Source organism: Bos indicus, chromosome 18 (genome assembly GCF_029378745.1).
Source record: "Bos indicus isolate NIAB-ARS_2022 breed Sahiwal x Tharparkar chromosome 18, NIAB-ARS_B.indTharparkar_mat_pri_1.0, whole genome shotgun sequence".
NCBI lineage: Eukaryota > Metazoa > Chordata > Mammalia > Artiodactyla > Bovidae > Bos > Bos indicus.
Genome location: NC_091777.1, coordinates 5,882,485 through 5,899,531, shown reverse-complemented (window position 1 = coordinate 5,899,531; position 17,047 = coordinate 5,882,485). Strand labels below are relative to the sequence as shown.

Genomic DNA, 17,047 nt, shown 5'->3' with positions numbered 1-17,047 from the left:
ACTGGGTGTGGAAAAGAAAGCCAAAGACCTGTGGGTGGAGCGGAAGGGGTTCCAGCGGGTTTAAACCTGAAGGACAAACACACCTTTCTACACAAAGAAAAGCACTCTTCTAGTATCGACGCATAACTGGCAGAATTTACGCCAGAGATGAATTCATCGTGGTGATGATTTGTAGGATAAAAGAATACAGCGAGTACACTTCACACTGGAATTTCAACACATGATTTTGGAACAAGACCCCAAGCTCTAAAACACGGCTCTAACCAAAACAACCAGTTTCAACATTCAACTCCAATGTTCTGGGATTCCGGGATGGAAATCTTATACCTCCATTTTGTTTCAAGAACAAATTTGGGGTTGACTTTGACAGTGTGAACATACACTTTTTTTGTATCTCAAAGTATATAAATGTGGGTATATAACCATGTGCACACATGTACACACATTATTAGAATTCTTGTAATGAACCTTAAAGAGATTTATCATATATAACATGAATATCAACAGAAAATTGAAGTGTCGGTCCTAAAATATATTTTACTGGCATATTCTGAGGTGGTCAGCTTGTATTTGTTCAGGGGAAAAAAAACAGTTTTGTTCTTGTTAATGGGTCATCTGACTCAAAAATCAAATGCAGGCCAGGCTATTCCAGACCTGGAGTCACAACCTTTGAGACAGCCCAGCGTTATCAAGGCTCAGAAGGTCAAAGAAATGTTTCATCCTGACTACACTCTGAAAGGGATTTAAAAACCAAATTTTAACCACTGTTGGTTTTAAGACTGGAAGTTGGAGATGTTCCCTGGTGGCTCAGGAGTAAAGAATCCGCCTGCCAGTGCAGGAGATACAGGCTCGATTCCTGATCCGGGAAGATCCCACATGCCGTGGAGCAACGAAGCCCATGGGCCAAGCTCTCAGCCTGGGCTCCAGAGCCGCAAAGCCACAGCGGCTGAGCCCAGGGCTCTAGAGCCATGCTCTGCGACAAGAGAAGCCACCACAGTGAGGAGCTGCGCACCGCAGCTAGAGAACAGCCCGCATAGCAATCAAGACCAGTACGGCCAAAATGAAACGAATCTTTAAAAAGCTGGAAGTTGGGAAGAAAGTTCTATCATCATTGCCAGTGAAGAGCAGGCTGAGAATAGCAATGTTGCGCGCACATCCCTGTTAACAGCTCTTCAGTGCATGTCTGACAGGAGCTGGACCTCTCTCCTTAGGCGCCATGATGGTAACTTTGCTCCCTGCAACATCTGCACGATTCCCAACTGACGCACCTGCTCACAACAGACGGCGCGCAGGGCAGGCACAGCCCCACGCTGAGGCATTCAGGCAGCCCCGCGCTGGAAGGGTCTGGCCTTTGAGGAGCACGGTGCGAGAAGGTGCGAGAAGGCAGCAGTTTGCCCTGAGCTATTGACAGGCAAGAGGTCAGCAAGAAGCTCGGCCAAAAGGCTTGAGTCCAGAGAAGCGGCCATGGGATCTTCCACGATGGGAGACCCCCAGTCTCCAAAACCCTCTCTCCTGGGACTTGGCAGGAGACTCCGTCTGCGTTTAACAATCACTGTGCTGAAGCCACTTTCATTCATTTCTTTTACCAGATCAGTTCCGTCGTACCACGGACTCCAGGGAGCTACGGACACCTGCCCCTTCCTGGCCAGCGCCACAGCGAGCACAAGCAGAAGTGACCTCCCGCCTCGTCTCTACGGGTCGGCGGTCAGGACCAGATTCTGGGCTGCTGGGTCTGTGAGCAGCGGCTCTGGTGCACGGGGGGGACTGGCCCAGACACTGCAATGCTGAGCTCCAGAGAGGCCCACAAGCCACAGCGCTCCATCTACAAGGTCCTCCGGGTTCAGAATGTGCTCAGAGGTCGAGGAGAGAAGAAGGCGAGTGTTAGAGGAGGTGACGTCCCAGGGCCTGCAGCTCCCGAGAGCCGGGGGAGAGGGCGCTGGTGGGGCGTCCCCAGGAGACACGCGGTATGCCATCATCACCCTCCTGTGGCCGGGGGCCTGGGTCCCCGAAGAGCAAGTCCAACAGAGCAGCGCCCTGTCAGGAATTCAGCCAGACCATCACGGGAAACACCGGATGTGTGTGCCCGCCTTTGTAAAGCCGATCGGGTCACCTGTGTTTCCAGCTGTGGGGCCACCACCCCCAACATAAAGGCTGGTACGTTTTGTGATGGCCGCCTCTGCTCCCAAGAGCACAGACGTCCAGGAGGCTAAAGACTGGGCAGTTCCCACGTGGGTCACAGGCCCCCTGAGCGGCAAGGGCAGGCCAGCACGTCCAAGCTCCCACAGAAGGTGAGTCCTGAGTGCCCGGGAGAGTTGGAAACAAAGACGCCTGGATCGCTCTGCCCGCAGTGGATCGCTCTGCCCGCAGTGGTTCCGTGTGAAGCGGCAGAAACAGAGCAGTGATAGCAATGTCTAAACTGGCGTGTTTCACAGTTCAGGAGAAGGGAGGGCTTCACCGGGAAAGCACGACCTCCTGGGGCAGGGACACTCTGTAAGGCCGCGCACAGGATGTCAAAACCACCTTAGAGACGACCAGAAAGCCACAGGCCTGCCTTCAGCCCTTCTCTTTAAGCCTGCTGGAGGGGCTGCAGTGTGACAGCTATTTGCAAGGATTTGATTACCTGGAATGTTCGGTCCAATATCATTTCACAAAATTAAGGAAACAAATCTCAGGAGCTCCCCCAGGCTTGGGCTTCTCAAGGGCGGAGGGGCCCCAGGGCGAGGAGGCAGAGCTGAAGGCAACTGAGGTCGGAGCTGGGGACGGGGGCAGCGTGGCGCCCTGAGACCTCCGCACCGCCCTCCCAGCCTGAGCGTGACCACTGGCCCCCGCATGCTAATGGACCACAGGCAGCCCTGCAGGGTCCACGAGGCAGCTCAAGACAGGGGCGGTGAGAGGTCAGGGCTGGGAGGGGCCAGAGCCCCCTCCGAGAGGCCCGAGGCCCACGCTGACCCGCAGCACGTTTCTCCTCCACGCTCCAGAACCTCCTCCTCCCTTCCAACCACGATTCGATACCCCCCACTGCATGGAGCTCTCTGCATATTCTGGACCGACCCCTTTGGTCCCATATTACAGCTTCCCAGGTGGCTCAATGATAAAGAATCTGCCTGCCAAGCAGAAGACGTGGGTTCAATCCCTGGGTTGGGAAGATGCCCTGAAGAAGGAAACTTCAGGGGCAGGATCCACTCCAATATTCTTGCCTAGGAAGTCCTATGGACAGAGGATCCTAGCAGGCTTCAGTCCATGGGGTCTCAAGAGTCGGAAACGACCTAGCAACTAAGTGACAACAACCACGTCATAAGCCTGCTGTGGCAAACTTCAGCAGAGCCTCCCCAGACGTGAAGGCGTGCCACGTGTCATGCAGAGCCAAGTTTGACCGCTCACGCACAGACCATCAGAAGTCACACATCTAACGAAAGGGAAAAACTGTCCAGCCACAAGATTAAGGGAATGAGATCTTCTGGTTACTTCTCTGGGTAACTGAGGGTTAAATAAAGAGATTTGACTTCAGTCCTTATTTTTTTTCTTAATTATCCTATGCTTAGTCCACACCCTCACAGAGAGTGGTCGACACATCAGCACGACACTGTTTCCTGGATGACTGGGGATCTAGCAGCTATTGTCAATAAAGCATCAGTTTTTTCTATCTACGAAAAAGACATAGAATTGATGCCAATGTGATTCAGAAAATTGGACTGAACATATTCTCAGTCCAGGATGAGGTCCGAGAGTTGATTTTTAAATAAATCCCTTTCAATTAAAAAAAAAAAAAAAACAAACTTCTGCTCCGGGGCTTCCCTGGTTAAGAGTCGGCCTTGCAACGCAGGGGACACCGATTTGACCCCCTGGTCCGGGAAGACCCCACCTGCCACGGAGTAACTGAGCCTGTGTGCCGGAACCACTGACGCCCTCACACCGCGGAGCCGGCGCTCCACGAGAAGTGCGGCAGCGAGGCCTGTGCACCGCGAGGAAGGGCAGCCCCCGCTCACCACGACCAGAGACAGCCACACGCACGCAGCAACAGAGCCCCAGGGCGCCGAAAAAGCAACTGAGCCAATACATAAAGCTACAGATAAAAGAGGACGTCTAGTCTTATTTAAAAAGAAAAAAAAAGTTCTGCTCTGGGACTGTAGCTTGTTAGAGTTTTGACACTGCACTCTGTAACAACTGATGCTCTAAGAAAATGTCACCACCCAGACCTGCCCCGCTGACACCAGGAGATGCTTCTGTGAGTTCAAGAAGGGGTCACCAAAAATTAACAAAGCTGGAGGGCACAAAAGGCTGAGGACCCAAAGCTGGTCAGAGAGGCGGCTGGGAGCGGGGGTCGGGAAGGGGGCTGGTGCTGCGAAGGGTCGAAGGGACAGAGAACTTGCCAGAATACAGCGGAACACAATTCCATGTCTTGTTCCTGCAAATTAACCTGGGGATGCGCATCCTCACTCCAAGCAGCTGGTTCCTAGAGACTCAGATGTTCACGTCACCGGAACCAAGTGAGATGAGAATGAAATCACGCGGAGAGTGACCGCGGGGCCATTTGCTTGGCCGCAGTTTCTCTTACAGCCTGTGACACCCCCTGGAGCCCCTGCCCTCGTGATGGTCACCGTGGGGAAACACGGGCCACCGAGAGGTCAAGACAAGGACCGATTCTGCCACCCTGCAAAGAAACCAGATCCTGCTCTCCAAGGAAAGTGATGCTCTCGGTGACCAGCGGACACCCACTGTGCCCTCTGTCCCACAGGCACCACACACTGCTGCTTCCGAGAACCCACTACCCACCAACGCTGGGCTCGAGGGGCCAGGTGACCGGACTGTGTCTGCACAGCACGCAGACCAGCTCAAAAAATCCCCAACGGAGCATGCCGTCTCTCTTCCTTAAGAACCAAAATAACCACTGTCTCCTGTGACTGCAGCATTCGGAGGATTCAGGGTCAGCCCCTCCGTGGCCTTCCTTCCACGCAAACACCGGGACCGAAAATGCGCCCAGGACTTTAATGACCCGAAGGCTGAAGAGCCTACAGGTATCTTTTAAATCAGAGAAGCACTGAAAAAAACCTCCCCCCAGCTAGAGTGGAAAGAACAGCAGCGACAATCACGACTGCCGGCTGACGACCCACCGATCCCCGAGTTCGCCCCGGTCACCACGACCACTTTGCCGCTGAGGTCACGGCCCTGCAGGATCTCCATCGCCGTGGTGCTGCCGTCGTATCTCTGTCTGGTGGTCGGCTTCGTGGGATTGTCGTCCACAGTAAACGCCAGTCTTGGGTCCAAGTAGGTGGTTCTTTTGTTTATGTGGCTGCAGAGGAGAGGAGAGAGCAGTGAGCCCACAGCAGGGGACGGAGGCGTTTACGACCACAAGACAATCTTCCGGAGCAGGGTAGGCAAACTCCATTTTCCAGGGACTAGAAAAGCTCTTTCTTAACCCTGGAAAGACCTGGGGTCTGTTTGATCTATGATTTGGGCTCCAGAAGGATTACCATCCTGCCTAGGAAGATAGGCATCCAAGCTTTTTCTTCGGAACTGCCTGTAAAAGAGGTTGTAACGTACCATAAGCACTGCCCTGTATCCCCAGATCTCAAAAACGCAGGAGGCTTGGGGCTTTTTAATTAAGTCATGCAAACATGGCTGAAAGATCTGCTGGTCACTCTTGTCAGCGGATTTCAGTTAAATTTCTCACGTGTAAGGGCCTAAGAAGATTCTGAGCAGGAAACTCAAAGTGATAAAAGTTGCAACAATAAATATGAAAGTGGTCAACTACTAAAATTTCTAAACATTTTCATTTTAAGACTATACTCGCACTCTAATTTGATTTGGAACTGATCTAAATCTTGTAGAAACAATAATAAAATATATCGGTACTGTAAACAATGTATTGAAACACACTAATACATCCTATTCATACAGAAAGACCAGTTGCTCCTACTGAATAGGATTTGCTTTTCACATTTTAAATGTAACCTTGGGATTCGAGGTACACCTCAACATATCTCGAAAGCTATGAAGAACTCTCCAGAAAGAAAGATTTCATGATTGAAAATGTATTTGTGGGAGTTCCCTGGTGGCCCAGTGGCTAGGACCCAGGGCTTTCACTCCCTGGCCCAGGTTTTGATCCCTAGTCTGGAAACTAAGATCCCAAAAGCCTTGCAGTGCAGCGAAAAATATATACATATAGGTAAAAAAAAATGTATCTGTAATGTGTATCTGTGTATAAAACTAGATACAGATTAAAAATCTATACTCGCCACCCCATAAACACTAAGACCCAAGAATAACCCGACTTTCATTTGACTTTTAACCACAGTTGCCTGGTAAGCATTCTGACTCCAGTCATACAGATGGCAGAGCTCCCTGGAGACAGGGTCACCCTGGCTTACACCTCTCTCCCAGCCCCTCAGTGGCTCCACCCTGGTAACCAGAAATAACCTATGGCAGACGTCCTTACACCAGGGCAACAAACCTGGGCTCCTCCCCCAGGGAACTGCCGCTGAGTTTATCAGCACTCTCACAGGATCAGGGCGGGGCGATGACGGGCCAGGCCACTGAGCACTGGCCGCCCTTAGAGCACTCTGGGGACTGAGAGTTACCACCACGGGTATAAGGCAGCAGGAGCGCACCTGGACCATGCCAGGCGCCAGACACACGGTCACTACTGCTGTCTGCTATTGTAGTTTATTCCAAAGATGGTGTTACAGACGAGGGTGCTCAAAACACTGTTCATTATGGGCATACCGTGGAAATCCTGCATTGTGGGGTCAGCTCCAGACCAAAGGAACAAAACGCATGTCGCATGCGATAAACTGAGTCATACAAATTTTGCGGCTTCCAGTGTATGTGAAAGTTACGTTCACACTGCTGCTGCTGCTGCTGCTAAGTCGCTTCAGTCAAGTCTGACTCTGTGAGACCCCACAGACGGCAGGCCATCAGGCTTCCCCGTCCCTGGGATTCTCCAGGCAAGAACACTGGAGTAGGTTGCCATTTCCTTCTCCAATGCATGAAAGTGAGAAGTGAAACTGAAGTCGCTCAGTCGTGTCCGACTCCCAGCGACCCCATGGACTGCAGCCCACCAGGCTCCTCCGTCCATGGGATTTTCCAGGCAAGAATACTGGAGTGGGTTGCCATTTCCTTCTCCAGGGGATCTTCCCAACCCAGAGATCAAACCCAGGTCTCCTGCACTGCAGGCAGATGCTTTAACCCAGGTCTCCTGCATTGCAGGCAGATGCTTTAACCTCTGATCCAGCAGGGAAGCCCTTATGCCAGTGGAGGGTTTGAAATATTTCAAAAATCACCAAAATGTGACACAGACACAAACTGAGCAAATGTTATTGGGAAAATGGGGCCAAAAGGCCCTCAGGGTAGGGCTGCCAATTTATATTAAAAAAAAAAAGTATCTGTGAAGTACAATATGACAAGATCTGCTTGTATGGACCCCACATCACAGAAGTGTAACAGCATCAATGCCCAGTAGGTAATTTGATAAATTATAGTATATCTATACAAAATGATACCACTTAGCTGTTAAACATCATTTTCTTGAAAACTTTCTAAGGATATGAGAAAAAGCTCACACGAATTATGTGCCAAAAACAGTTAACCAAACAGTTCACCCCATACATTCTCTCTTTTTAAGTATATGTACAGAAAATACAGAAGAAAAAAATCCAAAAATCGTTAACAGCAGTTGCTCCTGCTGGTAAGATTACATACTACATACTATTTTTCTACAGTGTATACACTTATTACAAAAGCAAGAAGCCCGAGAGTAGTTTCTTTGTAGACAACTTACTCGACAAAAAACACTTGTCCGTTCTCATCGGTTTCTTGTTCCCATCCGTAGGGCAAATCTGAAAAACAGCAAGACAGGTCTGCCTGGGGGAGGGGTTAACTGAAGCCCCCGCCCTTTCAGCCACAGCCCCAGTCTCCCACCGGACCAACTACGGCAGGAGGAAACCGCCTGTTACCCCAACCAGACTCCACATTTCTGTCTCTCGCTTGGGAAGTAAGACTATTTCATTCTTTTTAGTTTTACTGAAGCATAGTTGAGTGACAATATTGTGTTAATTTCTGCTGCACAGCAGAGTGACTCAACTTTTACATATACACATATTCTTCTTTCTATTCTCTTCCTTTATGGTTTAATCACAGGATACGGAATACAATTCCCTATGCTATCCAGTAGGACCTTCTTTTTTATCTACCTTATACACAGTAATGTGTATCTGTTAACCTCCAGCTTCCCCGTGGAAGTCACAAGCCTCTTCTGCCTGTGAGCCTGTTTGTTCCACAGACACACTCACGCGTCGTATTATAGATCCTGCGTGTAAGTGGTATCATATGGTACCTGTCTCTTTCTGACTTGCTCTCCTTAATGACGATCTCTAGGTCCACCCACGCTGATGCAAAGGACACTTCATTCTGCTTATGGCTGAAGAGTACTCCACTGTATACACACACCTCTGTCCATTCATCTGCGGATGATCATCTAGGCTGTTTCCATGTTTTGGCTATCGTGACTGCTCTGCGGTGAACACAGGGCCGAGTGTATCTTTTCGAAACAGAGTATTATATGGGTATATGCTCAGGAGTGGGACCACTAGGTCATATGGCAACTCTATTTTTAAAACGATTTCATTCTTGATCATTCTTCAACACTCCCTTCGGCTCCTGCTTTTCACAAAATCCTTCCTGGCTCTCCAATCAACATGAATTACCCCGTGAATGAACTCCCAGAATGTATCTGCTCTACAGCAGGCAGCCAGTACCATTTGTATGCTGGCTTGTGATGACTCCCATTACAGAGCAGTTTCCCTTTTTCTTCCATGGGTACATGCAGTCTTTTCAAACAGCCCCTCAACCTCTTGAAGGCCCGGACCTTCTTACGTTTCTACTCCATGGATGACACACGTACTCAGAAACGCCTACGAGTCACCACAAGCTTCAGGGAATTCTATCCAACACTGGTGTACTTAATTCCAGGATAGGAGCCAATAACATTTGCACAAACAGCACAACTACAGAAAAACCTCATGAACTGTCAGTCCAAGCGCCCTATTATTTTAATACTTTACTTTTAAGGCCAGTGAGAAATCAGCATTTCACTCAAAAATCTCATCACTTCCTTCTACCGAATCCTACAAGCTCCCGAGAGGGAAGGTCCAGTTCCTCAACAGACCCTCTGCCTGTGACAGTCTCCCCATCTGAACCACGCCTAACACACAAGGGTCTCTGCTTTATGACACCGGCATACACACCTCCTGCAATTCGCTTTCTTTTCCCAGTCTTCGGATGTTCCCACTGGGTCTTCTCCTCCGTGTGACTGTGTAAAAAAAAAAAATCCAGAGAACAATAAGAAAAGTTACACTTCTAAAATTAATCCATGGCATTAGATTTTTCTCTCCCCAACATAATTCTCTCTCAAGAGTAGTCAAGTCAGACATTCACAAAGAAATATTCAGAACATAAGATGTCTGTTTGCAACAGGTCAAACTCTCTAGGTTTCAAGCAGCAGCAGTCTGGTAAAAGCCTGCATTTATGAACCGATGGGGAAGCCAGAGGAAGAAGACGGGACCCCAGCTGTGGGTTAACTCTAGAAATCGCACTGAATTTCTCAAAATATCTAGAGAGGTGTTCTGCTTTGTACTTGCTTCAGTTTTACTCCAGGACAGATTGAAAATTCTGTCTAATTGATAATGCTGACATGTAAATATAATTTAGATAAACCTTAATCTTAGTGGTTTCCCTGGCGGCTCAGACAGTAAAGAAGCTGCCTACAACACAGGAGACCCAGGTCAATCCCTGGGTCAGGAAGATCCCCTGGAGAAGGGAAAGGCTACCCACTCCAGTATTCTTGCCTGGAGAAGTCCATGGACAAAGGAGCCTGGTGGGCTACAGTCTATGGGGTCACAAATCTTCTTAAATGTTGTATTCTTTTCACAAATTGAACTTCAAAGTGTTTTTTAAGCACTGATTCCTAATTTCATCCAAGAGGAAATTAAGAAGTGGTAAGACAGCCCCATAGGTTAAGTTACTTAGCTTTGGGGCCTCAACTTCCTCATTGGCAAAATGGAAATAATCTTAGTACTGATCTCAGGAGAATGTTATGAGGATACTGTACATAAAGGGTTGGACACGGTATCTGACATATAAAAAGCCCTCAAAAGGTCTACTATTTTGAACAAATCAAATATACAAGCTGGTCTGATTTCCATGCCAAACTAGCCTTTCATCTCAGGAGAGCATATACAGTTATCATTCAAATTCACACCACGAGCCAATAACAGACTAGAGACATCTGTCAACAGGTGACCTATCATCAAGAAAAACATAAAATTACTTAATGCCAGAAAAAGCTGCATGTTGCAAGAAGCACTCAAGTTCACATGCTCAGGCCAGAGTAGCAAATAACACGAAATCACTGACAACCGGATAACAGAACATTCTTCCGGAGCCATTATTTTAAAGAGAATAAATACAGAGAGCAAGTAAATGCTCCTGTAAGATGCTGCACATCAAAAGCAGGGTCTTTTCAGCAACTGCCGGCTTCTGGTGTTTTGCAAACTCTCAGCGGCCAGCGCAGGGACACTGTGGACTCTGGATTCAGGCCACACACCTGAGCTCCCGCACTGCACGCACCCGGTGAGCCGGTCTCCCCGCAGCACAGGGAGGGTGAGAGGCGGGCCCGGGACAGCACCGGTGATGGATGAGATCCCTGCAGACAGAGGGCACCGGCAGCCCTGCCAGGAGAAAGGAAGCCCCAACTCCCTAGGAAGCGTAACCCTGCTCCCGCCCTGGCACTCCTGAAGGGCGGGATCACTCTCTGCAGTGGGGACCATCCTGGGCACAGCAGGGTGATGAACAGCATCCCTGGTCTCTACCCACCAGACGCCAACGCAGCTGTGGCAACGGCAAGGCTCTGCAGACACTGCCCCCATCTCCCGCAGACTTGGGGTCCCGGGCCTGACGCCCACATTTCCTGGTCCTCCCGCTCACCAGCCTTGTGCCCTTGGAGAAGTCACTAAACCTCCCTGAGCCTCAGTTTTCCCATCAGTACAAAGGGAGTAATAACGGCCCCCCTTCCTGGGGTCAGAGAAGCCTCAGTCAGTCTACATGTGTGAAGAACTAAGAACTGTGCCTTTGACAGAAAAGGATTCTTTGAAATAAATTTCATATAAAAGTTAATTAAAAGCTGTTCCCTTTCCACTGTAACCTAAAATGACTTTTTAATGAACAGAAAATTACAACACGTCCCCACTGTTATCTTATTCTCCTTCAAAAAGAAGTCCTTTTATTTTTCTTTTCTTTCAGCAAGCTTTCTCTTTTTCTTTTTGTCATTTAAAGAGATAATTAACAGTTATCTTAATGTAAAACAAAGGGATCAAAATTAAATTCACACCACATTACATGGCTATCGCTTTTAAGTATGCTCTTCTAAGGTTTTGGGGTTTTTTTTTTGAAGCTCAACAGGGAGACCCAGAGCCTCCTGCAGACGGGGACCCGCCACCCACTGGGCAGGCCAGCCATCGCCCTTCAGGCCCAAGGGCTTCAGGAGCAAAGCGGGGCAGGACCTGAGGCCCCGAGGACCCCCAGGACTGCATCACGGCCCTCAGCACCGAGCCCTCGCCCCTCAGTCCCCTCCCCAGTTAAGGCAGAGGGACTGCCCTGGGTGGTGTCAGGGCAGTGAGAAAGGCCCCCCAGCTCACGCTGCTGACCGGTCACCCTCCGCCACAATACCCGGCCTCTCTGGGGGCCCAGCCTGGGGGCACTGAGCCATGAGAGCCTTTGAGGTCTGCTTCTGGGGAGGCTGAGGGGCGGACAAAACCCACATGGGAGAGAAGGAGCGAGGCTGCGAGGGGGGTTCCCACGAGACCCCAGGGGCCAGCTGGGAGCTGCAGCCTCAGGCCTTGGCCGGGGTGGGGGGCACCCCGCCGCAGTGGGAGGAACGCCTTGGAGAGAAGGAAGGACTCCAAGGGCAACCTTCTGAGAGATCGGTCAGGTTCCCCAGACCCCGAGGGACGCATGAGCTTCCAGAACTGGGAATGAACAAAAGCCCGGGATGCCTGCAGGTCGGCAGAGCTCAGGGGGACTGCTGGGAACGCAGGGCCTGGGTCGTTTCGGGCATCTTTCACCCCGAGCAAAGATCAAGGGCTGGGAGGAGGGGAGAGCGTCTGTGGAGAGGCACCCACCACTCCGGCCGGGAGCCTGCCAAGCTCTATCACCACAGCCAGAGTCAACAGGGCCAAACACCACTGGGGGCCCCGGGGTGTTTTCCAGGGACCACGCAGGCACCACGGAGTCCCCCGCTGTGGGCTCCTGGAAGCCCTCAGTGGAGCCGGCGGGAGCCTGCGGGCCTTACTGAGCGAAGGAGGCAGACGCCTTCCAGGAAGGAAGCGGAGGGAAGGGTTGCCCGGCAGAAGGCAAGGCGCGGGGGGTGGGAGGCGGGTGGCCAGGCGGGCAGGGGTCCCCAAACGGAGGGAAGAGGCTGCAAGCGGCAGACATTTTTTCTCTCTCCCTTAAACGGCAGGAGGAAACAAACAAACTACAAGGGTCAGATGCTTTCTCCCAAAATTCTGTGTTGCCACGACGACACCTGGTTCCACCTGAACTTACTTTTCTCAAACCCTGAGGTCACCAGCAGGTTTTCCTTAAGCTATGTTAATGAGACTATGTATTTGCTGTGGAACGTGCCTTTCTTCAAAATGGCTCCACCTAAGACTTTTTTTCTTTTCTCAAACCTTGGGCTGATAGTAGCTCAACAAACCAGTATTCATGCCAATTGTTTTATGGCTGGGGGATGACACACCATCCTATCTCAAAAATGCATATTGTGGGAGAGGGGCCTGGGGAAACTCCCTCAGCCTTGAGGTGTCTCTCTTATCCGACTGGTGATGCTTTAGTCGCTAAGTCGTGTCCGACTCTTGCATGTCCATGAGATTCTCCAGGCAAGAATACTGGAGTGGGTTGCCATGTCCTCCTCCAGGGGATCTTCCAAACCCAGGAATCGAACCCAGGTCTCCTGCACTGTAGGCAGATGATTTACTGACTGAGCTACTTATCTGATTAACAGCCTTCTAACAGACATAAAACATCCAGCTAAAGACTAGCAGGGGGACACTCTTTCTGCCCCCTTCTGATGTCTATGTCAGAAACTTTCTCTATCTCTTTTATACTTTAATAACACTTTATCCCACAAAAGCTCTGAGCGATCAAGCCTCGTCACTGGCCCAGGATTGAAATCCTCATCTCTGGAGGCCAAGAATCCTGATGTCTCTCATGGCTCAGCAACATCCTTCTGGGGGACAGCAGAGTGACCACAGCCACAGGAGCCTCCAGACCAAGCATGAGGCCCCAGGTCAAACCTGAAAGGGAGTCCGGGAGCTCTGGGGACAGTGGCCAGAACAGGGACAGGCCCTACCCAGAGCAAGGGAGGCCCCGGAAGCCAGGAAGCAGGCCCAGTGCCTCTTCCCATCCCCAGGGCCCAGAAGGCCACCCACCCAGGGAGGCCCAGGAGACCTTTGCTTGATGAGCTAACTTCCTTACTCCCCGTGGGCTGGGCTAACAGCTCCGTGATGCTAAGCATGGGGGACGGAGGGGAACGAGGAACGGTCCCTGCGCTCACGACGCTGACAATCTGGGGAGGGACAGACAGCAGGCGAGGCCGAGTGGCACGCAGAGAACTGCAGACGGGGGAGCACAAGGTGCTGGGAGGAGAGGGCAGGGCCCATGCACGGGGGCGCCCTCGTGGGCAGAGACACTGAAGCTCAGCTCCCAGGGATCAAAGAGCCCTTCAGGCAGAGGCCTCGGCCACAACCAACGCCCATTCAGAAGCCACCCGGAGCCCCTGGCTCTCTGCAGTCCTCCAGAGCAGAAATCATCCTTCTAAAGACACACAACTGACATGAATCAATGGGACTGGATGCCATGATCTAAGTTTTTTAAATGCTGAGTTTTAAAATGAAAATACAATGAAACACAATGATTCAAAAATTTGTATCTACTTATCTACCGTATATCTACTCATCTTGCTTACTCTATATCTACTTATTTATCTACCTACAATGGAATATTACTCAGCCATAAAAAAGAATAAAATCTTGCCATTTCCAACAAATAAATAAATAAATACACATAGCCGAGCTCACTGCCTGGCCCAAAGCTTCAGTGGACCCCACTCGGGGTCCTGACCATGCAGCCCAGCTCCCCTGAGGCACAGCAGGGCCCTTCCTGCTCACCTGTGCTCAGGTTCCTGCACCACCACGGCATGGGCGGGGCCTCTGTCTCTCCTACCTGAGCTGCCCCTGGACCTGCCAACTTCGACCTGTGCCCAAAGGCAGGGCTCAGGGGTCAACCACCCCAGGCACCTCACCACCTGCCCACACAGCTCATGCTGGGCATGCTGCCACTGGTCACACAGACCGTGTGAGGACAACCTTTTTTATTTTTTGGCCACAACAGGCATCTTGAAGGATCTTAGTCTCAACCACTGGACCACCAAGTGGAAGTCCCACCATGCGGTCTTATTTATCTCAGTAAAACCAGCGCTCAGCAAAGGGCCTGGCATAGGATACCTTCCCAACGTGTCTTCAAAGAATGCAGCAAGGTCTTTTCCTCCTGCTTTTCTTTCTAGAAAGCCACCAAAGGCAGCCAGCCGTGGCTCACAACCTAGGGCAGATCAGAATCACCTGGGAAAGATTTCACGAACTAGCAGTAGGGGGCGGGAGGCAGAGCAAGCAAATGAAGAGAAGAATCACCTGCAGGTGGAAGCCGGGAGCAGAGCCCGGTCAGTTTCCCAAGAGTAGAAAACCACTGATTTACTTCCGTGTTTCTCAAAGCCACAACCTGCCTTAGCTTGGAAGTTTAAAAAACAGAGTCCCTACGTGGGGTGTGCGCTGAGACCCCAAATCTAGTTATGACGGTCCTCAGATGATTCTAGCGTCAGGCTGAGACGGTGCTGTCAGCTGCCGAGAGTGGGACCCAGCAGAGTTTGTTCAGGCCTCAACTAAGCCTTTACTAAGGCGCCTCAACTAAAACGCTCCAACCAACCCTCTTAACAGATGAGTAACCCCTGACAGTTATTCCCACGGCCCACGGGCACACAGTAAGAGGCGGGAGAGAGGGCCTTCTGGGGCTTCCAAAACTTTCCGGAGAACTACAGTAAAGCTGTATTAGCTACATTTTATATACAAGCATATACGTGCATACATACATATATACACATACAGCTCTACTAGGACGTCGGTTACAAATACACACTCCCAGGCGGCCCTTCTATCCGAGAAAGGAGCGGGGCGTGCTCGTTTTTTCTGATGTTGGGGAAAGGGGATGCAAGCGTGTGCATCCCCGCACCGCCGGGCACTGCCGCCTCCTGGGCAGCAGAGGGCGTGTCTGGGCGCCGCCAGGTGACCCCACGCTGGACAGCAGGGCCAGAAAGCGGGATGGGGCCCGTCCTCAGGAGGCTGGCAGCCCTCACTGCGCAGGCCTTCCCCGCGCGGGCAGGGGTCCGAAGGCAGCACGCGTCCCGGGGCGCGCGGAGCGGTCAGGGTTCTCCGCGCGCCCCGGACGCCCCCCTTACTTGGCATAGTAAACCCAGCCGTCCTTGGTGGTCCTCTGCTCCCAGCCCGGGGGCAGTTCGTCCTCGCTGTCGGTGTCGTCCAGGCCAGCGTAGCGCAGAGCTGCCATGGCTGCGGGGTAAGCGGTCGCTCGCCCTCCAGCCCCCGGGTCTCCGCGCCCAGGAACTCACTCCGGCTTCAACCGCGCGCCGCGCGCTCCGCACGCTCGCGCCTGCGCACCGCGCCGCCCGGGGCCCCTCAGCGCCCGGGCCGCCGAATCCGAGGCCCGCACTTTCGCAGCTGCCGGAGCAAAGGAGGGCGGGGCCTCGGGGGAACGCAGGGGAAAGCGCGGAGCGACACACACGGCCGCTCGGCTGGAAGTAAAAGCCGGCGAGCGCCCCGGGGCTCCGGAGGCGGGGCCGAGCTCCTAACCCCGCCCCGCCCCAGGCCGGGGGCGTGAGCATCCAATCCTAGCCCAGGGCTCCGCCCCCGTTGCTGGGCGACCCGTAATCACTTCCGCGTGGCTCTGGCCTATCCCGCAGGAGCTCCCGCCACTGGGCATCCTGGGAAATGTAGTCCCGGGCCTGGCCGGACTAGCGCACCGCACGGAAAGGGAGGAGGCAAGTGATGTTGGCTTTCTAAGGCTACAGGGCCTGTCCGGTGTTTATGGCAGGAAGTGAAGGGTCTTGCTCAGAAGCCTTCCAGAACTTTCCCAGGCTAAGTCACAGATTTTGTTATGCGTATAAAGTCAACGCTATTCCACGCTATAAAAAAGCAAATTCCCACGCACCTGCTGATGGAGGTGTTTCTTCATGGAGAAGTTTCTTCCAGTCCCAGCATGTTTCTGTTGGTTACAAATGCCTGCCGTTTATAGACTTTTCCAGAACATTCCCTACTTAGAACTTTCTTCTTAGTGTTACAGGGAAATCTGACTGTGATTTCTCTGGCCCTAGTTTACAGAAGAATGCAAGACTCCACGGGTTTTAAAGTGAGGAAAATGGGAAGAAGGGAGTTTTATCTTCAAGTCCTTTTATCAGGACTTTTATCTTCAAGTCCTGGGATTGATGTTGCTTTGGAATTTCTGCACTGCCTGCTCTTTAGAGGAGAGACTTGCTTTCCTGGGAAGTTACCCAATCGAAAGCTAACCTAAGGTAAGCATGTTTCAGTTTTGACAGACCCACTATCCCATCGCAGATCCATCACATCACTCTTTCCAAATCCATGTACATTTAAGTGAGCTACTATTAATCTGCCAGCTTCTGCTCATCCCAATTTAACCCCTTGCCCCTGTCACCCGAGCCAACTTATTCCTTTGATGTGAATAGGAAATTAGATCCCCAAATCCCTTAGTGGTGAGGAAGGGGATGAATAGAGTCAATCTCCTTAGCCTCAGTTTCTCCAATCATCATCCATAGCCTCTGCTCAGCTTCTCAAGGACCTGCTGCTTAGATTTATCTCAGGTTGCCCTCATCAGACCCTCTACTGGCACCTGTTGCCCATGACTTGACATC

At 51.5% G+C, this 17,047-nt stretch overlaps 1 protein-coding gene across 3 annotated transcripts in view; it reads right to left on the bottom strand.

Moving 5' to 3' along the window:
* WWOX (WW domain containing oxidoreductase) overlaps positions 1–15,908 on the bottom strand; it is a 909,485-nt gene extending 893,577 nt beyond the window's left edge. The window contains exons 1-4 of one of the 3 annotated variants that reach the window (XR_011561738.1): positions 15,560–15,908; positions 9,243–9,307; positions 7,778–7,835; positions 5,112–5,290 (exon numbers count right to left, since the gene is read on the bottom strand). Coding sequence is in view for 2 of the 3 variants with exons in the window: in XM_019979231.2 (XP_019834790.2) it covers positions 5,112–5,290; positions 7,778–7,835; positions 9,243–9,307; positions 15,560–15,666 (409 nt within the window). In the remaining variant the exon portion in view is untranslated. The remainder of the gene's footprint in view (positions 1–5,111; positions 5,291–7,777; positions 7,836–9,242; positions 9,308–15,559) is intronic. The other 2 variants (XM_019979231.2, XM_019979230.2) reach the window with 2 other exon arrangements.
* Between the last annotated feature and the right edge of the window lie 1,139 nt (positions 15,909–17,047).